Genomic DNA, 26,945 nt, shown 5'->3' with positions numbered 1-26,945 from the left:
ACATCCCTCTGACATTCACTGCACGCTGAGAGGAAAACCGGGCTCCAACTTGCTGTGGAGCGCATATCAACGTAGAATCTAGCACAAACTTACTTCACCACCTCCATAGGAGGCAAAGTTTGTAAAACTGAATTGTGGGTGTGGTGAGGGGTGTATTTATAGGCATTTTGAGGTTTGGGAAACTTTGCCCCTCCTGGTAGGAATGTATATCCCATACGTCACTAGCTCATGGACTCTTGCTAATTACATGAAAGAAATATATATATGTAAAAGGGCAGAATTGATTTTTAATTTTGGTTCACTAGAACCAGAGGGGTTAAATGCAGAACTAGACTAGAACCCATTTTTACATTAAATAAATAGAAATAATTAGCTAGTGGTAGTTTTAATGGATTTAACAGCACCCTTTTACATATATATATTTTTAAAATATTTTATTAAGTTTTTAGACAGTATGATTTAAAACGTTTTTTGACCTGATCCAACCTTAATGGAATTGAAATTAATTTGTTTTTTGTATCTTTTATATATGTCTTCACATTAATTTTAGAATACATTAAGCTTATTCCTTTGTTGGTATCAAGTTTTACATATGTATACATTTTTTTGTATAAGCAGGGATCTGTTTTTTATAAAAAGTTCTTTAAATATTGATAGTTGGATTGTAAATTGCTTTATCGGATCAAATTCAATGGAGTTTAACATTCATTTGATGTCTCCATGCTTTTAATATATGCTTGTTTCTAACAATTTTGGATTAATTTTAAACCTATTATTATGCGGATATCAGGTTATATAAAATTTAAAATTTATTATTTTTATCATATAGGTATATCTTTCAATTTAGAATTATGAATTGAGCATTTGCTGTTTTATGGAAATCTTGTCTATAATTACAGAAGTGTATTTACTAACGATTATATATATTTTTTATTTTTTCAGCAAGAATCATTTTAGATATTATCTCCAGTGTTTCTATTAATTAGTAGTATTATTATCATATATATTTTATAAGTTTTCTACTAAAAAAACAATTATTAAGCATCTAATAAGGACACATTGTTTCTACAAATAACCATTTTTTTATGTATGTGTTGGTTAAATGGTGAACGGAAACTAGCCAATCAGATATGATCAAAAAGTACAAACAGGAAATTGTGAATGCTATATAAGAGCAGTGTTCACTCTGGATCCAACATCTTGATAAAGGCCGGTGTACGGCTGAAATGCGTAGATGCAACTGTGAGTTTCTACTATTGACTACCAGAGCGCTCTGAGAGTATTGGATTTCAAATCTCCCGCACTAGAACTGACAGTGGGGAATCCCCTCACTGATTGGAGGACTTCAACCACGTGACGGTTGCGATTACATCACACACCAAACGCTTGCCGACGAAGGAGAAAGGAAAAGAAACAGCTGCGAGAAGGGACCTGGACATCACAAATAAAGTGATTCACGTTCCCGGTTGAGACTCTGAATAAGAAGAGAGTCTGCCCGGAGACAAGGTCCTGCAGCTTTAAGGTACTTTCTAGCATACTTTCTGTTCAGTGATATTAGTCGGGCTTGACTGGATCTATTTGGCTTTATGACAACTTAACTATTCAAGTACTATACAGCAATTTTAAACCACCGGTGGTTCTGTGAATGTCATTTATTTTTGTGTATATTTATGTGTTATTAAATATTTTATACTGATTTCTACAGTTCTTATTAGTTTATTATCCTTACCAAGATTAATTATAATTCAATGATTTTTTATACCTAGAATTTTACCGTTCTTATTAGGTGTCATCTATATTATTTTAGGTAATAACATATCTTATTAATAGATTAATTATAATTCTAAGAATTTTATACCTAGCTTTTTTTAGCGCCGCATCTATTATTTGTTTTATCTTTTGGGTTCTCTTACGGATTGCTTCCAGAGTGCAATTCTTGTTTGATGTGTGCAGGTATCCTCAGTACTAGAAGTTTTTAATTTTATTATTGTGTTCATTTATCTACTCTGTTTTAAACTTCTCTGTGTTCTCTGGATATGTTTAGTATGAGAGACTCTCTGCTCTTAGAAATAGAGGGTACAAATGTGAATAGTTTTAACCATATAGAAGAAGACCTAGAATCCACTTTGAATGATTTTGAAAAAATTTTGACCAAGGAACTTAGACATAAAATTGAACTAACCTTTATGAAAAAGTATGTTGAATCCAAAATTGTACCAAGAGGTCTACGGTTAAAAAAAGAATGTAATTTTGAGTTACAAGATTTTCTATAAATAGAGTGGTATGAAACATTAGAAAATGCTTCCATTAATCGAATGAATATTATTATAAAATCAAGAATTATAACTTTGGAAGAGAGCAAATTAAAAGTGGAAGAATTAAGAAAATGCCTAGATCCCTCAAAAAAGCTAAATTATATGAGGAAAAACAGATACATTAGTCAAAATTTACAAAAATTAAATAAAGATATCCTAGAGAGAAAATTAAGGAAAAAGAATAGAGATGAGCAGGACTACTCACAAACAAACATAGAAGTAGTGTATAATGAAAGCATGAATGCAAATGAAACATCAGAGATTAATAATCCTGAAATCGTAAGAGAAAAAGCTCCAAACATGAATAAAAATCATCTTAAAGTATTCCAAAGAAAACAGAAAGAAAAGGAAAACTATAATGAAGGGAACTCTAGAGAAACAAGCAATTTCTATCAAAATAGACAGTATGGACAGATCTGCCATTCTAACTATACAGATAATAGAAGATCAGGCCCCTATTACAACAACCATGTCAGAAATGAATATCAGTATAATAGAGGGAACTACTACACTAGAGATAGGGAACCTAGATGGAATAGAAACCATCACACCTCTTCAGATAACTATTATCTTCAGAGAAATGAAAATCAAAGCAATTATAGAAATAATAATCAACATAATAATTGGAGAATTCATACATCTAATAGATTTAGCCCTTTAAGAAGAAGATTAGATTCAGATATTGAATATAGACAAAATGAGTCCACCAATAAACCAGGGGCCTCTAGGGATTTTTTAGAAGTGGAACAGAAAACAAACACAAAGTTCAGAAGGGAAAAAAGGGACAGAGAGGAAGAAGAGGAAGGGGCTATAGACGAAAGAGAGAAAAAATTGAGGATAAGGTGAATACAGAAGGAATCTTTAATTTGAGTAACATTAAACTAAATAGCATACAAGAAAAAGTTTTAAGTAGAGGCTTGACCTTCGCACTAACCGTGAAATTAAACAAATTTGAAACACTAATTTACATCAATCAATACATCAGAAAGTTAACACTTAAAAGGTATTTTATAAAAAATCCTTTGGAAAGCCAGTCACAAAACAGGATAAATGATGACACTATATCTCGCTACCAACATACTAATCTTAAAAACAAATCAAATTTCTATCCGACTAAGGACAAAGGAGACAATCTAACTTTGAAAATAAAGTTAAAAAAGATCTAGAAAAATGGGATGGGAAGAGTAAGTATTTAAATTTTTATTTATCTAAAGAACATAAAATACTTCAAGACTTAAGAAATAATAGGGATATTGTTATAAAACAGGCGGACAAGGGTGGGGGGGTAGTTCTAATAAATACTAAGGATTATCTTAAGGAAGCTGCAAGAATTTTAGACAATAAAAAACAGAATTTATGCTTACCTGATAAATTACTTTCTCTTACGGTGTATCCAGTCCACGGATTCATCCTTACTTGTGGGATATTCTCATTCCCTACAGGAAGTGCAAAGAGAGCACACAGCAGAGCTGTCCATATAGCTCCCCCTCAGGCTCTGCCCCCCCAGTCATTCGACCGACGGTTAGGAGAAAAAGGAGAAACTATAGGGTGCAGTGGTGACTGTAGTTTTATAAAAATAAATTTGAACCTGTCTTAATTGCCAGGGCGGGCCGTGGACTGGATACACCGTAAGAGAAAGTAATTTATCAGGTAAGCATAAATTCTGTTTTCTCTTACATGGTGTATCCAGTCCACGGATTCATCCTTACTTGTGGGATACCAATACCAAAGCTTTAGGACACGGATCAAGGGAGGGAACAAGTCAGGTAACCTAAACGGAAGGCACCACTGCTTGCAAAACCTTTCTCCCAAAAATAGCCTTCGAAGAAGCAAAAGTATCGAATTTGTAAAATTTGGCAAAAGTATGCAGTGAAGACCAAGTCGCTGCCTTACAAATCTGTTCTACAGAAGCCTCATTCTTGAAAGCCCATGTAGAAGCCACAGCTCTGGTGGAATGAGCTGTAATTCGTTCAGGAGGCTGCTGTCCAGCAGTCTCATATGCCAATCAGATGATGCTTTTCAGCCAGAATGAAAGAGAGGTAGCAGTCGCTTTTTGACCCCTCCTCTTGCCAGAATAGACAACAAACAAGGATGATGTTTGTCTGAAATCTTTAGTTGCTTTTAAATAGAATTTTAAAGCATGAACCACATCGAGATTGTGTAATAGTCGTTCCTTCTTAGAAAATGGATTAGGACACAGAGAAGGAACAATGATTTCCTGGTTAATATTCTTATTAGAAACAACTTTCGGAAGGAAACCAGGTTTGGTACGCAAAACAACCTTAGCTGCATGGAACACCAGGGGGTCGATCCGATAAAAATCGTCGCCCGCAAAAGTCGGCGACGCCAATATTTGCGCGGGTTTGGTATCCTATATACGGCGTAACCTAGAAGTTACGCGCGTATATTTCTGCCGTCACCCGTAGTTTTTTGGGCCATAGGCAGGTATACCAAACCCGCGCAGTTTGGTATCCAATATACAGCGTAAGGACTTACGTGGCGAAAATGGAGAAATCTTACTCCATTTTCACCTCGCCACAAAAAGCAGCTGTAAGAAGCCTTACGCTGACTATTGGAGCCCCGTAACTCCCTAAACTGGCTGCTAAAATAAACCTAACACCTAACGCATGCGCAATGTCTATCTCCCTGTCAACCGAGATCTGCTAAAATAAACCTAACACCTAACGCATGTGCAATGTCTATCTCCCTGTCAACCGCGATCCCCCACCACAATCCATAATAAAGTATTTAACCCCTAAACCGTCGCCATCTACATAAACTAACCCCCTACTGTGAGCCCCTAAAACCGCCACCATCTAACTGATCTATCCCCTAATGTGAACCCCTTACACCGCCGCCATCTATATTAAAATTATTAACCCCTAATTTAATCTACCTACCCCGCCGCCAGCTATATTATCTATATTAACCCTAAGTATATTATAGTTAATATAGTTATTACATTATATATATTAACTATATTAACCCTAAATATATTAGGGTTAATATAGTTAATATAGTTACTATTGTATTTATATAAACTATATTAACTCTATCTAACCCTAACACCCCTAACTAAATTCTTATTAAATAAATCTAATTCATATTATAAACTAAAATATTCCTATTTAAATCTAAATACTTACCTATAAAGTAAACCCTAAGATAGCTACAATGTAATTAATAATTACATTATAGCTATGTTAGGGTTTATATTTATTTTACATGTAAATTGTTAATTATTTTAACTAGGTATAATAGCTATTAAATAGTTATTACCTATTTAATAGCTACCTAGTTAAAATAATTACCCAATTACCTGTAAAATAAATCCTAACCTAAGTTACAAATACACCTACACTATCAATAAATTAAATAAACTACAAATATCTATCTAAAAATACAATTAAATAAACTAAACTAAATTACAAAAAAAACAAACACTAAATTACAAAAAATAAAAAAAAGATTACAAGATTTTTAAGCTAATTACACCTATTCTAAGCCCGTTAACAAAATAATAAACCCCCAAAATAAAGAAAAATCCCTACCCTATTCTAAATTAAAAAAAAGTTCAAAGCTCTTTTACCTTACCAGCCCTTAAAAGGGCCTTTTGTGGGGGCATGCCCCAAAGAAAACTGCTCTTTTGCCTGCAAAAAAAAAACACAATACCACCCCCCAACATTACAACCCACCACCCACATACCCCTAATCTAACCCAAACCCCCCTTAAATAAACCTAACACTACCCCCCCCTGAAGATCTCCCTACCTTGTATTCACCCCGCCGGGCAGAACTCCTCATCCGATCCGGGCGATCTCTTCCAGCAAGCGGCAGTGAAGTCTTCTTCCATCCGGGCGATGTCTTGAAGCAAGCGGCAGAGAGTCTTCTTCCATCGGCGATGTCTTCAAGCTTCTTTGTTCGCTCCTCCGCCGCGGAGCATCCATCCGGCACGACGACTTCCCGATGAATGAGGTTCCTTTAAATGACGTCATCCAAGATGGCGTCCGCCGAATTCCGATTGGCTGATAGGATTCTATCAGCCAATCGGAATTAAGGTAGAAAAATCTGATTGGCTGATTGAATCAGCCAATCAGATTCAAGTTCAATCCGATTGGCTTAACCAATCAGCCAATCGGATTGAACTTGAATCTGATTGGCTGATTCAATCAGCCAATCAGATTTTTCTACCTTAATTCCGATTGGCTGATAGAATCCTATCAGCCAATCGGAATTCGGCGGACGCCATCTTGGATGACGTCATTTAAAGGAACCTCATTCGTCGGGAAGTCGTCGTGCCGGATGGATGCTCCGCGGCGGAGGAGCGAACAAAGAAGATTGAAGATGCCGATTTGCTTGAAGACATCGCCGATGGAAGAAGACTCTCTGCCGCTTGCTTCAAGACATCGCCCGGATGGAAGAAGACTTCACTGTCGCTTGCTGGAAGACATCGCCCGGATCGGATGAGGAGTTCTGCCCGGCGGGGTGAATATAAGGTAGGGAGATCTTCAGGGGGGGTAGTGTTAGGTTTATTTAAGGGGGGTTTGGGTTAGATTAGGGGTATGTGGGTGGTGGGTTGTAATTTTGGGGGGTGGTATTGTGTTTTTTTTTGCAGGCAAAAGAGCAGTTTTCTTTGGGGCATGCCCCCACAAAAGGCCCTTTTAAGGGCTGGTAAGGTAAAAGAGCTTTGAACTTTTTTTTAATTTAGAATAGGGTAGGGAATTTTTTTTATTTTGGGGGTTTATTATTTTATTAGGGGGCTTAGAATAGGTGTAATTAGCTTAAAAATCTTGTAATCTTTTTTTTATTTTTTGTAATTTAGTGTTTGTTTTTTTTTGTAATTTAGTTTAGTTTATTTAATTGTATTTTTAGATAGATATTTGTAGTTTATTTAATTTATTGATAGTGTAGGTGTATTTGTAACTTAGGTTAGGATTTATTTTACAGGTAATTGGGTAATTATTTTAACTAGGTAGCTATTAAATAGTTAATAACTATTTAATAGCTATTATACCTAGTTAAAATAATTAACAATTTACCTGTAAAATAAATATAAACCCTAACATAGCTATAATGTAATTATTAATTATATTGTAGCTATCTTAGGGTTTATTTTATAGGTAAGTATTTAGATTTAAATAGGAATATTTTAATTAATAATATTAATATTAGATTTATTTTAATAAGAGTTTAGTTAGGATGTTAGAGTTAGATAGGGTTATTATACTTAATATATATATAATATAATAAAGATATTAACTATATGAACCCTAATATAATTAGGGTTAATATAGTTAATATATATAATATAATAACTATATTAACTATATTAACCCTAATATAATTAGGGTTAATATAGTTAATATAGCTGGCGGCGCTGTAGGGGGATTAGATTAGGGGTTAATACATTTATTATAGGTGGCCGCGGTGTAGGGGGATGTAGATTGTAGGCAAAAGAGCAGTTTACTTTGTGACAAAGCCCCGCCAAAAGCCCTTTTATAGGCTGGCAAAAGAGCTGTTACTTTGGGGCATGCCCCGCAAAAAGCCCTTTTAAGGGCTGGCAAAAGAGCTGTTACTTTGGGGCAATGCCACGCAAAAAGCCCTTTTCAGGGCTATTTGTAGGGTTAGACTTAGGTTTAGTGGTAGGTATAGTTTAGTATTTTAGGGGTTAAATAATTTAATATAGATGGCGGCGGGGTAGGGGGATTAGATTAGGGGTTAATAATTTTAAAATAGATAGCGGCGGGGTAGGGGCTCACTTTAGGGGGTAGGTAAGGTAGATGGCGGCGGTGTTAGGGGCTCACTTTAGGGGGTTATAGATTTAATATAGCTGGCGGCGGTTTAGGGGTTAATAACTTTATTAGGTAGCGGCGGTTTAGGGGTTAATACATATTTTATTGTTAGGCTAGTGAGGGGGGATAGCGGATAGAGGGTTAGACGTGTCGGGCTATGTTAGGGAGGCGTGTTAGACAGTGCGGGTGATTTAGACTTTAGTCAGGTTTTGTAGGCGCCGGCAGTTTCTAACGTGCCGCCAGTCACTGGCAACGCCAGAAATTTGTACTTGCGCAGATTTCTGGACATAAATGGTTTGTCAGACTTACGGCATGTTAGCATCTGACGGCGACATATATGGGATAGCTTGAGTTGCGAGCTGAAACTGCGGGCGACGCGGGTTCCCTCGCTTGCGCCGCAAACTACGATCTATATCGGATCGACCCCCAGATAGGGTGAATTACACTGCAAAGCAGACAATTCTGAAACTCTTCGAGCAGAAGAAATAGCTACCAAAAACAAAACTTTCCAAGATAATAACTTAATATCTATGGAATGTAAAGGTTCAAACGGAACCCCTTGAAGAACTGAAAGAACTAAGTTTAGACTCCATGGAGGAGCCACAGGTTTATAGACAGGCTTGATTCTGACTAAAGCCTGTGCAAACGCTTGAACGTCTGGTACTTCTGCCAGACGCTTGTGTAACAGGATAGACAGAGCAGATATCTGTCCCTTTAAGGAACTAGCTGACAATCCTTTCTCCAATCCTTCTTGGAGAAAAGACAATATCTTGGGAATCCTAATCTTACTCCACGAGTAACCCTTGGATTCACACCAACAAAGATATTTCCGCCATATCTTATGGTAAATTTTCCTGGTGACAGGCTTTCTAGCCTGGATCAAAGTATCTATAACTGATTCAGAGAACCCACGCTTAGATAGAATTAAGCGTTCAATCTCCAAGCAGTCAGTTGCAGAGAAACTAGACTTGGATGCTTGAATGGACCATGTATTAGAAAATCCTTCCTAAATGGCAATGTCCATGGTGGAACAGATGACATGTCCACTAGGTCTGCATACCAAGTCCTGCTTGGCCACGCAGGCGCTATCAAAATTACCGGAGCCTTCTCCTGTTTGATTCTGGCTACCAGCCGAGGGAGAAGGGGAAACGGTGGAAAGACATAAGCCAGATTGAAGGACCAAGGCGCTACTAGAGCATCTATCAATGCCGCCTTGGGGTCCCTGGACCTGGATCCGTAAAGAGGAAGCTTGGTGTTCTGACGGGACGCCATCAGATCCAACTCTGGAATGCCCCATAGCTGGGTCAGCTGAGCAAAAACCTCCGGGTGGAGCTCCCACTCCCCCGGGTGAAAAGTCTACTCCTGGGATGTGAATTGCAGATAGATGGCAGGAGTGATCCTCCGCCCATTTGATGATCTTGGATAATTCCTTCATCGCTAGGGAACTCTTTGTTCCCCCCTGATTGATGTATGCTACAGTCGTGATGTTGTCCAACTGAAATCTGATGAATTTGGCGCCGCTAGCTGAGGCCATGCCTGGAGAGTGTTGAATATCGTTCTCAGTTCCAAAATGTTTATCGGGAGAAGAGATTCTTCCCGAGACCATAGGCCCTGAGCTTTCAGGGAGTCCCAGACCGCACCCCAGCCTAACAGACTGGCATCGGTCGTGACAATGATCCACTCCGGTCTGCGGAAGAACATTCCCTGAGACAGGTGATCCTGAGACAACCACCACAGAAGAGAATCCCTGGTTTTCTGGTCCAGTAGTATTTGAGGAGACAAATCTGCATAGTCCCCATTCCACTGTTTGAGCATGCACAGTTGCAGTGGTCTGAGATGAATTCGGGCAAAAGGGACAACGTCCATTGCCGCAACCATTAATCCAATTACCTCCATACACTGAGCTACAGAAGGCCGAGGAATGGAATGAAGGACTCAGCAAGCAGTTAAAAGCTTTAACTTCCTGACCTCCGAGTCTATTAGTGTTCCCAGGAAGGGAACCCTTGTGAACGGGGACAGAGAACTTTTTTCGACGTTCACTTTCCACTCGTGAGACCTTAGAAAGGCCAGAACGATTTCTGTATGAGCCTTGGCTCTTTGAAAAGACGACGCCTGAATTAAGATGTCGTCCAGGTAAGGTGCTACTGCAATGCCCCGTGGTCTTAGTACCGCCAAAAGGGACCCTAGCACCTTTGTGAAAATTCTTGGAGCAGTGGCCAACCCGAAAGGAAGGGCCACAAACTGGTAATGCTTGTCCAGAAAGGCGAACCTTAGGAACTGATGGTGATCTTTGTGGATAGGAATATGAAGGTACGCATCCTTTAAATCCACGGTAGTCATATATTGTCCTTCCTGGATCATCGGTAAGATTGTCCGAATGGTTTACATTTTGAATGATGGAACTCTGAGGAATTTGTTTAGAATTTTTAAATCCAGGATTGGCCTGAAAGTTCCTTCCTTTTTGGGAACTACAAACAGGTTTGAGTAAAAACCCAGTCCTTGATCTGCAATTGGAACTGGGTGTATCACTCCCATCTTTAGAAGATCTTCTACACAGCGTAAGAACGCCTGTTTCTTTGTCTGGTCTGAAGACAAACGAGAAATGTGGAACCTTCCCCTTGGAGGAGAGTCCTTGAATTCTAGAAGATACCCCTGAGCGACAATTTCTAATGCCCAGGGATCTGGAACATCTCTTGCCCAAGCCTGAGCAAAGAGAGAAAGTCTGCCCCCTACTAGATCCGGTCCTGGATCGGGGGCTACCCCTTCATGCTGTCTTGGTAGCAGCAGCAGGCTTCTTGGCCTGTTTACCCTTGTTCCAGCCCTGCAAAGGCTTCCATGTTGCTTTGGGCTGGGAAGCGTTACCCTCTTGCTTTGCGGTTGCAGAGGTTGAAGCAGTTCCGCTCCTGAAGTTGCGAAAGGAGCGAAAATTAGCCTTGTTTTTTGCCTTAAACGGTCTATCTTGCGGAAGGGCATGGCCCTTTCCCCCAGTGATATCCGAAATAATTTCTTTCAACTCGGGGGCCGAATAGGGTCTTTCCCTTGAAAGGAATGTTTAGTAATTTTGTCTTGGACGGCACGTCAGCCGACCATGATTTGAGCCAAAGCGCTCTTCGCGCCATAATGGCAAAACCAGAATTTTTCGCCGCTAACTTAGCTAGTTGTAAAGCGGCATCTGTGATGAAAGAATTAGCCAGCTTTAGAGCATGAATTCTATCCATGACTTCGTCATATGAAGTCTCCCTCTGGAGCGACTCCTCCAGCGCCTCAAACCAAAAAGCTGCTGCAGTAGTTACAGGAATAATACAGGCAATCGGTTGAAGAAGGAAACCTTGTTGAACAAATATTTTCTTTAGTAAACCTTCTAATTTTTTATCGATAGGATCTTTGAAAGCACAACTGTCTTCTATTGGTATGGTTGTGCGCTTAGCTAGTGTTGAAACTGCTCCCTCTACCTTAGGGACCGTCTGCCATGTGTCCCATCTGGGGTCAGTTATGGGGAACATTTTCTTAAAGATAGGGGGGGGAACAAAAGGTACACCTGGTCTCTCCCACTCCCTAGTCACAATATCCGCCACCCTCTTCAGGATCAGAAACGCATCAGTGTATACAGGGACTTCTAGAAACTTGTCCATTTTACACAATTTTTCTGGGACCACCATGGGGTCACAATCATCTAGCGTAGCTAAAACCTCCTTAAAGCAGTACGCGGAGGTGTTCCAGCTTAAATTTAAACGCTAAGGAATCTGATTCTGCCCACTGAGAAATTTTACCTGCGTCAGAAATTTCTCCCTCAGACAGTACATCCCTCACCGCCACTTCAGAGGGTAGTGAGGGTACAACAGATAAATCATCCAAAACTTCTGATTGCTCATCCTCTGTTCTTAAAACTGAGCTATCATGTTTTTTAGGAAAAACTGGCAGTTTGGATAGAAATGCCGCAAGGGAATTATCCATGACTGCTGCTAATTGTTGTAATGTAATAGGGGCCAATGCGCTAGAGGTACTAGGCATCGCTTGCGCGGGCGTAACTGGTGTCGACACATGGGGAGAGGAAGGAGGACTATCCTCATTACCTTCCGTTAAAGAATCATCTTGGGCTACATTTTTAAGTGTCACTGCATGGTCTTTAAAATGTTTAGATATCTTGGCACACTTTAAACACAAATGTAAAGGGGGGACCGCCATGGCTTTTAAACACAAAGAACAAGGTCTGTCTGTAGGCTCAGACATGTTAAACAGACTTAGACAGCACTCAAATACAATAAAATACAATTTTTGAAAAAACGGTACTGTGCCTTTAAATAATAAAAAGCGCACACTTTTTTACTAAACCTCAAAAAATCATCCAATCTTTATGAAATTTTCACCATATGATCCTAATGCTTTGAAATGATTGCACAGTACATTTCAAGTCGATTAACCCCTTACTGCCCAAACCGGAGCAAATTAAAGCTCGCAACCGGTTAGCAAACTACAGTACCATGCCACAGCCTCTGCTGTGGCCCTACCTTCCTTGGGGATTAGTTTTGATCAAAAATAAGCCTCCCTGAAGTCCTCAAGTAATCTTTAAACTCTTAACATGGAGCTGCATGAAGCTGTCTGTAAAATCAACTGGGCAACTGAGGCGCGAATTTCAGGCCCCCTCCCTCTTCACTCTAGAGTTGTGGGGCCTTCCCAAGCCAAAATAGGTGTCTAAACATATGCCATGCGGAATAAACCCCAAAAAGTGTTTCAAATGTAATATAGAACTTGTATAAATGTCAGATTATCTTAAAAAATAATCGATTGCCCCTTAACAGTGTCCACCAGTGTAATGAGCCCTTTCAATAAGCCTTCCTTCTATACTAAGTCTCAGAATATGGCTTACCTTCCCCACATGGGGATTCTGTCAGTCTTCCAGCATTACTAAGTCTTGACTAGAAAAAAATGACTGAACATACCTTATAGCAGAAAAGCCTGCAAACTGTTCCCCCCAACTGAAGTTTTCTGGTACTCAACAGTCCTGCGTGGGAACAGCAATGGATTTTAGTTACAACATGCTAAAATCGTCTTCCTCTCAGCAGAAATCTTCATCATTTTCTGCCTCAGAGTAAATAGTACAAACCGGCACTATTTTAAAATAACAAACTTTTGATTGAAGAAATAAAAAACTACAAACCAACACCACATTCCCTTTACACTCCCGTGGAGATGCTACTTGTTAGAGCAGCAAAGAGAATGACTGGGGGGCGGAGCCTGAGGGGGAGCTATATGGACAGCTCTGTTGTGTGCTCTCTTGGCACTTCCTGTAGGGAATGAGAATATCCCACAAGGATGAATCCGTGGACTGAATACACCATGTAAGAGAAACACATATAAAAAACTATTAAGCGATCCGATAATTAAACAAAAGCAAAATTTAGATAAAATCTTGAATGAAGCACAATCAAAAGGTTTACTCAATCTAAATGAATATAATTTTTTGACAATAAAATTTCCCAGAACCCCAACCATTTTAAATCCCTCACCAACCCACCAGGTCGCCCAATCATATCCGGAATTAATTCACTAACTTGCAACTTATCCCAGTATATAGATCAATTTCTTCAGAAGTGCGTAATCAATCTACCAGCATATCTTAAAGATTATACACATCTGTTGAATATATTAAACCAAATAGATTGGAACGATAAATATTTGATGGTTACCTGTGACGTAACCAGCTTGTATACTAATATTGAACATAAGCTGGGACTTATGGCAGTGAAACACTTTCTAAAAAGGGATTTAAACCTAAAAACAGATCAGTGTCAGTTTATTTTGAGATGCATTGAATTAATTCAAAACAATAACTATTTTACCTTTGACGGGAAATACTATCTACAACAAAAGGGTACTGCGATGGGCACCAAGTTCACACCCAGCTATGATAACATTTTTATGGGTTATTTAGAAGAGTCATTTATTTATAATGGAGCATGGGGTGCGAACTTGGTAGCCTATAAAAGATGTATAGATGATATTTTTATCATTTGGAATGGAGATCATGAACTACTTAACTTATTCTTGGAAGTTCTCAACCAAAATAGTTTGGGTTTAAAATTTACAAGTGAAATAAATAGTAAAACTTTACATTTCCTTGATCTAGAGATAAACATTATTGACCAAAAAATTCACACAAAAACGTTTTTTTAAAAAGTAGACGCTAATAATTATGTACACATGGAAAGCTGTCACTTAACTAAATGGATTGACAATATACCCACCAGTCAGTTCACTAGGATCAAAAAAAACTGCAGCAACACTAAAGACTTTGAAACTCAATCACTGGTTTCAAAAGACAGGTTCCTAGATAAAGGTTATGACGAGAACAATGTAAATAGGGCAATTGAGAAAGTAAGGTTGAGAGATAGGGAAGAACTCCTTATAGGTAAAGAAAGAAGTTTTCAAAATAATGACCAGGTACAGAAATTAAATATCCCTTTTATTACAAAATATAATGCCCAACATGGTCACATAAAATCTATTTTAAATAAACATTGGCACCTTATAAGAAAGGACCACATACTAGGAGATCGTGTGAAAACACACCCCAATATAATTTATACCAAGGCAAAAAATCTGAAAAATAACTTAGCTCCAAGCATGTATAGGAGAAGTAAAAATACATCGGATGTGGACTTAACTGGGTCTAAAGTACAAGGCTTTTTTCCATGCTACAGTTGTGTAGCATGTAAACATAGCACTAAATTAAAGAAAATTAGTTCAACTACCAGAAACTATACACATACCATAAAAGACATAATCAGATGTAGTGATAAGGGGGCTATAGATCTTCTCCAATGCTCTTGCAAAAAACAGTATTTAGGACAGACCCAAAGAAAATTAAGGGATAGGATTAGAGATCATGTCAATAACATTAAAAATGGATTTGAAGGCAATTTTATTTCTAAACATTTTAAAGAGTGCCATAATAGTAATGTTAGTAAACTTTGCTGGTGGGGTATAAAAAAAGTCGGGAGGGGTGGTGATTACGAAAGATTAATTTTATATAAAGAGGCAGAATTGATTTTTAATTTTGGTTCACTAGCACCAGAGGGGTTAAATGCAGAACTAGACTTGAACCCATTTTTACATTAAATAAATAGAAATAATTAGCTAGTGGTAGTTTTAATGGATTTAACAGCACCCTTTTACATATATATATTTTTAAAATATTTTATTAAGTTTTTAGACAGTATGATTTAAAACGTTTTTTGACCTGATCCAACCTTAATGGAATTGAAATTAATTTGTTTTTTGTATCTTTTATATATGTCTTCACATTAATTTTAGAATACATTAAGCTTATTCCTTTGTTGGTATCAAGTTTTACATATGTATACATTTTTTTGTATAAGCAGGGATCTGTTTTTTATAAAAAGTTCTTTAAATATTGATAGTTGGATTGTAAATTGCTTTATCGGATCAAATTCAATGGAGTTTAACATTCATTTGATGTCTCCATGCTTTTAATATATGCTTGTTTCTAACAATTTTGGATTAATTTTAAACCTATTATTATGCGGATATCAGGTTATATAAAATTTAAAATGTATTATTTTTATCATATAGGTATATCTTTCAATTTAGAATTATGAATTGAGTATTTGCTGTTTTATGGAAATCTTGTCTATAATTACAGAAGTGTATTTACTAACTATTCCCAGAGTATTATACATATTTTTTATTTTTTCAGCTTAAGAATCATTTTAGATATTATCTCCAGTGTTTCTATTAATTAGTAGTATTATTATCATATATATTTTATAAGTTTTCTACTAAAAAAACAATTATTAGGCATCTAATAAGGACACATTGTTTCTACAAATAACCATTTTTTATGTATGTGTTGGTTAAATGGTGAACGGAAACTAGCCAATCAGATATGATCAAAAAGTACAAACAGGAAATTGTGAATGCTATATAAGAGCAGTGTTCACTCCGGATCTAACATCTTGATAAAGGCCGGTGTACGGCTGAAACGCGTAGATGCAACTGTGAGTTTCTACTATTGACTACCAGAGCGCTCCGCACTAGAACTGACAGTGGGGAATCCCCTCACTGATTGGAGGAATTCAACCGCGTGACGGTTGCAATTACGTCACACGCCAAACGCTTGCCGACGAAGGAGAAAGGAAAAGAAACAGCTGCGAGAAGGGACCCGGACATCACAAATAAAGTGATTCACGTTCCCGGTTGAGACTCTGAATAAGAAGAGAGTCTGCCCGGAGGTAAGGTCCTGCAGCTTTAAGGTACTTTCTAACATACTTTCTGTTCAGTGATATTAGTCGGGCTTGACTGGATATATGGGACTGTTTGGTAACAGTGGAAACAAACGGGTCTATTTGGCTTTATGACAACTTAACTATTCAAGTATTATACTACTTTTTCATCATCTATAATCACTGTTTTGGCTAAAAGACATTTCAATACAATTAACCATTTGGAGTGGAACTTTCAGTGGAATTATTATTATAATAATTTTTACAGCAATTTTAAACCACTGGTGGTTCTCTGAATGTCATTTATTTTTGTGTATATTTATGTGTAATTAAATATTTTATACTGATTTCTACAGTTCTTATTAGTTTATTATCCTTACCTAGATTAATTATAATTCAATGATTTTTTATACCTAGAATTTTACCGTTCTTATTAGGTGTCATCTATATTATTTTAGGTAATAACATATTATCTTATTAATAGATTAATTATAATTCTAAGATTTTTTATACCTAGCTTTTTTTAGCGCTGCAATTATTATTTGTTTTAAAGTTTGTAAAACTGAATTGTGGGTGTGGTGAGGGGTGTATTTATAGGCATTTTGAGGTTTGGGAAACTTTGCCCCTACTGGTAGGATTGTATATCCCATAGGTCAGTAGCGCAAGGACTCTTGCCAATTACATGAAAGAAACAAACAAGTTTCTGCACATATTAAACAACCACTGTGCAGCATGTATGAGACTGTCAAGGTTCTGAATTCCAGGTAATGCACTTTAGCTTCTCTGGGTTAAAACTCTACAATCCTCAGAGTTAATTTATAGGGAAAACAAACTAAATAAGACAAGTGCATTAAAAAGTAAACAGAAGGTAAATGTAAAGTTTATTTATTGTGCTTATTTACATATGTGTATGTATGTGTACATGTCTATATGTATGTGTGTGTATTTGTGTGTGTGTGTGTGTATGTGTGTGTATTTGTATGTATGTGTACATGTATGTGTGTGTATTTGTATGTATGTATGTGTATATGTATACATGTATGTGTGTGTATTTGTATGTATGTGTGTGTGTATTTGTATGTATGTGTGTGTATTTGTATGTATGTGTATATGTGTACATGTATGCGTGTATTTGTATGTATATGTACATGTATATGTGTGTGTGTGTATGTATTTATTTTATATATATATATATGTGTGTATTAGCATGTATGTGTACATGTATTTATATATATATATATATATATATATATATATACACACACATGTATTTGAGTGTGTGTATTTGCATGTTTGTGTACATGTGTGTATTTCTATATATGTGTACATGTATTTGAGTGTGTATGTATTTCTATGTATGTGTAAATGTATATATATGTGTGTGTATATATGTATATATATATATTTATATATATATATATATGTGTGTGTGTGTGTGTATGTATATATGTATATACTGTATGTGTGTGTGTGTGTATATATATGTATATATATGTGTGTGTGTGTGTGTGTGTGTATGTATATATGTGTGTGTGTGTGTGTGTGTGTATGTATATATGTATATATTTGGGTATGTATGTTTGTTTACATGTTTATGTATCTGTATGTAATTTAGGTGTTGTGCATAGGCAGAGGGTAAAATAAGTGGAGGGGAAGTTAATAAAAAAATAAATAGAGGGTGACAAGGGAAACTATAAGAATAAGAGTTAACATGAGCTGAGTAAAATGTGAATGGAATTTAACCCAACTGAAGGGGTAAAACAATACTTATTAAAAGAAATAGAAAAAGAAGATGTGAAAATAAACATAAGGAAGGTGAAAAGAACACATGCTGTGTCCCTGCTTTAGTATGTCTATCTCTAAACCAGGAACAAACATAAATAGATTTTTCAGCCAGCTCCTAGAATTTGAACATATTTGTCAAGCACCGTTTTAACCATTAGTGTAATGTGTTTGCAAACTTTACAAGAAAATGTTTAGTCATGTAAGCTAAGCTAGGTGTTTAAGAGTACATAACCTTATCATTTCAGAAAAGTCCAGGGCATGTAAAGACAGAAATACTGTATCCAAAAACAGATCATTTTGGCAAAAATATCTCCTGGGAAAGGAAACACATTTTTGCTATATACAAAGAACTGATTTACTAATATTTCTGACAGGGAAAACGAAATACTATTAGTTTCCTGCCAACTCTACTGAATGGTAGCATAGTCTTGTGATTTTATGCTCCATATTTATATCAGTATTGCTTGAGTGCCGTATCCTGAACACTGTTTTTAACAAGCAAACTCAAGCAATAAAAGAGCTGGGGACAGACAAGCATTAAGGCTCATTATAGACTTCACCCAGTACTGCACAAAAGGATCTGATGTACAGACTCTTCAGATACATTTTGTTCTCCTCAAGTCACACAGTGTTATCACCTATTCATAGCCTGTGAGATCTGGGTGGACTACAATTGGTGGCTACATACATGCCTCATCTCTAACACATTAATGCATGTTTTCTTTGCACCTTTGTCTCTGGTTTAATTTATGCTTTTATGTCCTGTTAAGATTTTGCACATTCTATCTGAGCTGTATTTTAGTCATCTGCCCATTTTTTCAACAATCTGAAACAAGATTTAGTGAATCCTAAAGAGAAAATGTAAGCAAAGATCAAACAGGAGTTCACTTTTTATATTTTTTTGCTCATTAAAGTGTTAACTTTCAGATAAAATCACTGAGTTAAAGGGATAGGGAAAGTCAAAATTAAACTTGCATGATTCAGATAGAGCATGTAATTTTAAAACACTTTTAAATTCACTTCTATTTTCAAATGTGCTTCGTTCTCTTGTTATCCCTTTTTCAAAAAAAGAATACACACATATCCTACATTAGTGGGAGCTGGCTGCTGATTGGTGCCCGCACACATTTGTCTCTTGTGATTGGCTAACTGGATGTGTTAAGCTAGCTGCCAGTAGTGCAATTCTGTTCCTTCAGCAAAGGATAACAAGAGAATGAAGCAAATGTAATAAAAGTAAATTGGAAAGTTGTTAAAAATTGTATGTTCTGTACAAAATCACAAAAGAAAATTTCGGGGTATTCTATCCCTTTAAGGATACATCAAAACTTATTCTTGAGGTAAAAAATGTAGACTTTTATGTTCACCAACCTTAAATGCCAGAAGAGAAACTGTCCTATTCTCCGGTTAGCCAGGGCTCTCTGCAATAGGAACCGAGAAAGTGCACAGTCCAGGAATGGCTCATACTTAAGCACTTGTACCAACTGAAGCAGATACTGGGAGAGTTCCTCATCACTAAAACACACACATAGCATACAATGTCACTGACTGTATACTCCTCCAATGCAATGATATAATACTCATACTCAGTAAAGTCAAGGTTTGTAAAACGTATTTAACATTTGGCACAAACAGTAGAAAGATACAGATACTCAGTTTAATAAGTTTGTTGTAAAAAGGTAAAAAATGAGAATCCTAAGAAGTTACTTATATACAAAATATTAAAACTTGTTAACAGAATATTGTGTAAACAGTATTCTTTTTTTTTTTATATATATTTTATTTATTTGAATGCATACAATGCACAGAAGGAATACTTTTCCACAATGATGTACATATTATTACAAAAGAGGATTTACAGGAGACCCAGTCGTATTGACTTTGTAAAACACTGATAGACTAACAAGTTACTTATCCTCTTAAATTGGGTTCTCCAACGTATGACAATTTACATATTGTGTTGACAACATCACGTTTGTTACAATGGTTTTGCATACCTTCATTTTCCATTTTTATTTAAGTTAGCAGTTCAACTCACTCGAGTTCTCCCCCCTCTCCTCCCCGTCCGGGGTACAGGGAGGAGGGAACCCTTCAAACTCCTAAGGTCATCAGTTTATTGGGAGCAATCATTACACAAAGAGATACATTCCAGTAGTGATGCACACATTATTGCAGAGGGAAAAAGGGGAAAGAAAAGAAAAACAAACAGGAATCCTAGTCGTGCTAACTTTGTAACTTTCTGACACAAAATTGGATTTACCTGCCCTCTCAAACTAGGTAGACCAGTATCTGATAAATTGAGTATTGTATTGACAACACCACCTTTTACAGTTCCCTGCATGTCTTCCCTCCCCCCTTCCGAAGTTAACAATATCGAACCCTCCAGATCACCCCCTTCACCTCCCCGTCCGAGGTAAAGGATGGAGAACCCCTCAACCTCCTAATAACTATTATTTAAATAACAAAAATCTACCAACAGTCTCCCACCATCTTGTGGTGTTCCCCCCGGGTGCCAAAGTGTGACCAAGAGTCACCTACTGGGTTTAGTGTTAAGAGGGTATCATCCTCCATCAAAATTAAGGTCCCATTCCCCTCTAAGCTGTGCTTCCAAAAAGTAGATTGTATTTCTGAGTGGAAACAGTATCTGAACTTGCTGAGAGGTATGTAGAGTTTTGATAAATGCTTCCCATTTTCTCATGAATTGCGAGGTTCTATTCTGAAGGTCACCCAAAGCATCAGCCTGCTCATAAACCAACTGTTGATGTAGTCTAGCTCTCAACTGTGAAAGACCAGGCGACTCATTCTTGACCCAATATTTAAAGACTAAGGTTCTAGCCTGTAAAATTATAGTATGTACCAGTGTCTTGACTTCCCTGGGAAGGCCTTGCAGATTTAGGAAAACAACAGCCTGCGGGGAAAGAATTATCTGTGTGTTAAAGGTTTTGTTTACCCAATAGGTTAACATACCCCAGAATCTATATAACTTTGGGCAGGCCCATATCATGTGTAGGAGGTCAGCTTTAGGGGCCCCACATTTTTGGCATTTTCCAGTTTGGGTGTGATGTATGCTTGGTTGAGCAATTTTGTGTGAGCCTCCCTAGTGTCTGCTGCCAAAGAGGCCTTTCTAACCTTTCGTATACTCTGTTGGACAGTCTGTACTGAAATGTCTGAATGTAATGTGTCCGTCCATCTCGTCCTGATTAGTTCTAGAAAATCGTTATTGTCTTCACGTCCCAGGGCCTTATAAGTTGCCGAAATGGAAGTATTCCCATTTTGAAAGGAGGAGACCAGGGCGTAAATCTGATTGTCACTCCCAGGCATTTCTCCCGTGAAGTACAGAGAGTTTATGTAATGTTTTATTTGGAGGTATGCAAAGTGGTGGGATGATGGTAGGTTGTACTGTCTTTGAAGACTTTCAAATGTGGAAACCCTCCTCCCATCCAATTCCAAGAGCTTTGAAATAGTATCAATGCCTTTTTCTCCCCACACTCCAAAAGGTCTGGAGGAGAGGCCTGGGATAAAGCTGGGATTACCTTGAATTGGTAGGTACTTTGAAAACTCATTGTTGACTTTTTGCAGATTTTCCTCCACGCAAAGAGGGGTTGCTGCATTAGAGGATAGTCCACTAGGAGCTTATCCGCCTTAGCCGCTTTTAGATGAGGAAGGGATCTAAGGTCCAATGGTACAATCACTTGCTCCTCCAATTCCGGGACTGCAAAGCAGTGCCTGCCAGTGAGCAAATCCAAAACGTACTTTGCCTGGGCCGCCCAGGCGTAGTGCTCAAGGTTCGGAACTGCCAGACCCCCCGTCTCAACCGAGCAGTACATTTTCTTTCTTGTGATTCTATGTTTTTTGTTTGCCCAAATGAATTTAAGGATGAGGGAGTTCCAGCACTTCAAGTCACTTTTACAGAGTACTGATGGGATCATCTGCAGGAAATATAATATCTTTGGGAAAAGGATCATCTTAATGAGACCCGTTCTGCCCGAAATCGATAGTGGAAGTTTAGCCCAGTGTTGGAGCAGGTCCTGCGCCTCTTTTTTCAGAGGGGCATAATTGATATCATACCACTTATCCGGGTTAGTCGAGAGTTTTATACCAAGGTATTTAAAGGAGTGTTGTACTGTTTTAAAATTGAATTGTGTAATACCTTCCGATCTATGTGGGGTCAATCAGACCAGTTCCGACTTGTCTGCGTTAATCTTGTAGCCTGATATTTTCCCGAAGGCTTCTAAGAGGGACATAATTTTCGTAATGTTTTCTGCGGGGTTAGAGATATATAGTAACATATCATCCGCAAACAGGGATAAATGTTTGGTTGTCTTGCCTATTCTAAGACCCTCAGATTCCTTCCGGATCTTAATGGCCAGGGGCTCGAGAGCTATATAGAATAAGAGGGGGGACAGGGGGCAACCCTGTCTTGTTCCCCTCTCCAGGTTGAATGGGAGAGAAAGAGTTTTGTTCACTAGAATTGAGGCTACTGGAGAGGCATAGATAGCCCTCAGGCCCGTGGCAAAGTTGCCAGTTATTCCCAACTTTGTGAGAGTGAAGAAGAGATGGTCCCAAAGCACTAGATCGAAGGCTTTTTCCGCGTCTACAAGTAGAACACAGGCCTCTTCAGGGGGCTTCTCCTTATTTGAGTTCCTCCCTCAGAGTGCGGAGATTGGTGACCGCTGTTCTACCCTTCACAAAACCTGACTGATCTTGGTGGATTATGGACGGGAGGACTTCCGCCAGTCTGTTAGCCATTATTTTGGTGAATAATTTGTAATCCACGTTCAACAAAGAGATCGGACGATAAGATGCTGTGGAGGTGGGATCCCTATCTGGTTTTAATATAAGGCAAACTTTTGCTTCCGTGAATCTAGTGGACAGCTCAGCCTGTCCTGACAGGATGCTATTAAAGAGTTGGGATAGTATCATAGTGACCTCCTCCGAGAGGATTTTATAGAATTCGGCCGGGAGGCCATCCTGCCCCGGGGTTTTTTCCAGAGAAGCCATCCCAATGGATCTAGAGATTTCCTGAGAATCAATAGGGGCGTTGAGAGAACTAATCTGTTGGGCCGTCAGGGAAGGAAGGTCCAGGGAGGCCCAAAAGGCATCTCTGTCTGAGTCAAGGACCTCTTGTCTTTTATACAGATTGGAGTAGTATTCCCTAAAGGTTTCCTGGATGTCCTCTTTAGATGTTAGGATCCTATCTCCTTGCCTAATGGCGACAATAGGCGCCACGGGTCTCGCCAGCCTGGTAACCCTAGCCAGTAACCTACCCATTTTGTTGCTGTGTCTGTAAAACTTTGCATGATTTATATTTAAATCTCTTGCTGCGTTTTGTGCTAAGGTCATGTCTCTGTTAAATTTGGACTCTTTATATTTATTTCTATTCAGGGTTGTGGGGTGTCGAAGGTATTTGTTGCGCGCATTCAACAATTGTTTCAGTAGTAAGTCTTCTCTAACCCTCTTCTTCTTCCTAACCCCCGCTACATATGATATTATAGCTCCCCTCAAGACAGCCTTACATGTCTCCCAATAAAGAATAGGATTGTCAGTGTGCTGTTGATTAGTAATCTGATACGTCAACCATTCCCCCTGTAGGTAGTTCTTAAAGTTGGTGTCCCTATAGAGGTATCTGGGGAATGACCATGTGCCCGGGGGGATACCTCTCTGACCTGTTTTTAATTTAATGGTTATCAGGGCATGATCTGATAAAAGAGGGGCTTCTATTCTAGAGTCTTCAAATGTAAACAGTATTCTATTATGACGTATACAATACATTTTTACAAATAGGTATCTCTGTAACAGTGGTCTAACTTTATTAAGGCCAATAAGATACATCACAATGTGGCTTTAAGACCCCACATCTCATCAACATACCCATATTTACTAAGTAAGCGGTTGAACCTTATATTGACTTATGAAGTACAAGATGTAAGACCTTGCAAATCCCATCCAGATGTTAGGTAGTGTAAGTAATGGCAAATTTAGGATACCAGATGTTAACACATCCTTACCCCATAAAATAACCAGGTTCATAACTAGAGGTGCTGTAAACAATACATGAACAAAACAAAGAGAGACTTTAAAAAACAGAATTTATGCTTACCTGATAAATTACTTTCTCCAACGGTGTGTCCGGTCCACGGCGTCATCCATAACTTGTGGGAATATTCTCTTCCCCAACAGGAAATGGCAAAGAGCACAGCAAAAGCTGTCCATATAGTCCCTCCTAGGCTCCGCCCACCCCAGTCATTCGACCGACGAACAGGAGAAAAAACAGGAGAAACCATAAGGTGCCGTGGTGACTGTAGTTAAATAATGAAATTCATCAAACCTGATTAAAAAACCAGTACGGGCCGTGGACCGGACACACCGTTGGAGAAAGTAATTTATCAGGTAAGCATAAATTCTGTTTTCTCCAACATTGGTGTGTCCGGTCCACGGCGTCATCCATAACTTGTGGGAACCAATACCAAAGCTTTGGGACACGGATGAAGGGAGGGAGCCAATCAGGTTACCTAAACAGAAGGCACCACGGCTTGCAAAACCTTTCTCCCAAAAATAGCCTCCGAAGAAGCAAAAGTATCAAATTTGTAGAATTTGGCAAAAGTGTGCAGGGAAGACCAAGTCGCTGCCTTACATATCTGATCAACAGAAGCCTCGTTCTTGAAGGCCCATGTGGAAGCCACAGCCCTAGTAGAGTGAGCTGTGATGCATTCTGAAGGCTGCCGTCCGGCAGTCTCGTAGGCCAATCGGATGATGCTTTTCAGCCAAAAGGAAAGAGAGGTAGCAGTAGCTTTTTGACCTCTCCTCTTGCCAGAATAAATGACAAACAGAGAAGACGTTTGTCTGAAATCCTTTGTTGCTTCTAAATAGAACTTTAAAGCACGAACTACATCTAAATTGTGTAACAAACGTTCTTTCTTTGAAACTGGATTTGGACACAAAGAAGGCACAACTATTTCCTGGTTAATATTCTTGTTGGAAACAACCTTTGGAAGGAAACCAGGTTTAGTACGCAAAACAACCTTATCTGAATGGAACACCAGATAGGGCGGATTACACTGCAAAGCAGATAACTCAGAAACTCTTCTAGCAGAAGAAATAGCAACCAAAAACAGAACTTTCCAAGATAACATCTTGATATCTATGGAATGTAGAGGTTCAAACGGAACCCCTTGAAGAACTGAAAGAACTAAATTCAGACTCCAGGGAGGAGTCAAAGGTCTGTAAACAGGCTTGATCCTGACCAAAGCATCAACAAAAGCTTGAACATCAGGCACAGCTGCCAGTCGTTTGTGTAACAAGACAGATAAAGCAGAAATCTGTCCCTTTAGAGAACTCGCTGATAATCCCTTATCCAAACCCTCTTGGAGAAAGGAAAGGATCCTAGGAATTTTGATCTTACTCCATGAGAATCCCTTGGATTCACACCAACAGATATATCTTTTCCATATTTTATGGTAAATTTTTCTAGTTACAGGTTTTCTGGCTTGTACCAGAGTATCTATTACAGAATCCGAAAACCCACGCTTAGATAAAATCAAGCGTTCAATTTCCAAGCCGTTAGCTGGAGGGAAACTAGATTTGGATGTTCGAATGGACCTTGTACTAGAAGATCCTGTCTCAAAGGTAGCTTCCATGGTGGAGCCGATGACATATTCACCAGGTCTGCATACCAAGTCCTGCGTGGCCACGCAGGAGCTATCAAGCTCACCGAGGCCCTCTCCTGCTTTATCCTGGCTACCAGCCTGGGAATGAGAGGAAACGGTAGAAACACATAAGCTAGGTTGAAGGTCCAAGGCGCTACTAATGCATCCACTAGAGTGGACATCTTTAATCAGCCTATATACCCAGTTGCTATAACATTAAATCGACTCCATAAATTCATGAACTAATTCTGTTTCACAAATATCAATAACACATTATACAAAACAACACAAGTAAAACATCGACACTAATATCTCACTAATAGTAATCCCATTGGACATTACCATTGTCTGATTTACTTAGGCCTACTAGCCATATTAGACACATCAGATGCTTTTTTAAAAATTAATTCCTCAAATAAAGAAATTAAATAAAAGAGATTTATACCCTTTTACATTGATTACAAAAGTTTAGACATTACAGGATCAAATTCAACAAAATAATAAAATCAGCAAAATAATAAAAGGACTACGCTATAACCATTCATTACAGATGCGTTTGACTATATACACACATGGAAACACTAGTTGTTTTATGAAACACTAGTTGTTCTATGAACATGTATGTTCATTTTATAATATTTGCATGCTAAAAAACCACTGTGTATTATGATCCACAGCTGGGGGTCACACTTCATTTTAGTTATTAATTTTATTACACTAATCAATTGGGTGCATCATACGAAATCGAACGTTGAATTAATAAAACACGATTCATACATTGCAATTTTTGCAATCACCTTTTTCTTTCCATTTATTATTTAAAAACCAAATGAAGTTGGGTACATACATTTTATTTACATACACACATCATTGTATTTATTTCCTCAAACAACATTTCTGGTTCAGGTTCAACACACATCACATTTTCTACACACACTCACATACCCACCAGCTTTCATTTTTAGAATAAGATAAAAACAACATATTCCCCAGTTATTTCAAACATGAGCTATTTAGTCAGTAGGTTTTTCTCTTTCACATTTTTTATATGAAAATCATATACTATGTATCTTTCATTAAGACTTGCGAATCATACATTATATTGCAAATGTTTATGTAGGCACACTTTAACACATTGGCGATTATTGTAGCAGATTGTGATGGGAA

General features: G+C 38.0%; 1 protein-coding gene across 2 annotated transcripts in view; it reads right to left on the bottom strand.

The window, feature by feature from the left end:
- Positions 1-26,945, bottom strand: part of PIK3CB (phosphatidylinositol-4,5-bisphosphate 3-kinase catalytic subunit beta) — an 869,120-nt gene that overhangs the window by 92,479 nt on the left and 749,696 nt on the right. For both annotated transcript variants that reach the window (XM_053709855.1, XM_053709854.1), the window contains one exon: positions 19,504-19,647. In XM_053709855.1, the coding sequence (XP_053565830.1) occupies positions 19,504-19,647 (144 nt within the window). The remainder of the gene's footprint in view (positions 1-19,503; positions 19,648-26,945) is intronic.

Source organism: Bombina bombina, chromosome 4 (assembly GCF_027579735.1).
Source record: "Bombina bombina isolate aBomBom1 chromosome 4, aBomBom1.pri, whole genome shotgun sequence".
In the NCBI taxonomy this organism is placed as follows: Eukaryota; Metazoa; Chordata; class Amphibia; order Anura; family Bombinatoridae; genus Bombina; species Bombina bombina.
Note: the sequence above shows the minus strand (reverse complement) of the source record. Positions and strands in the feature narration are given on the sequence as shown.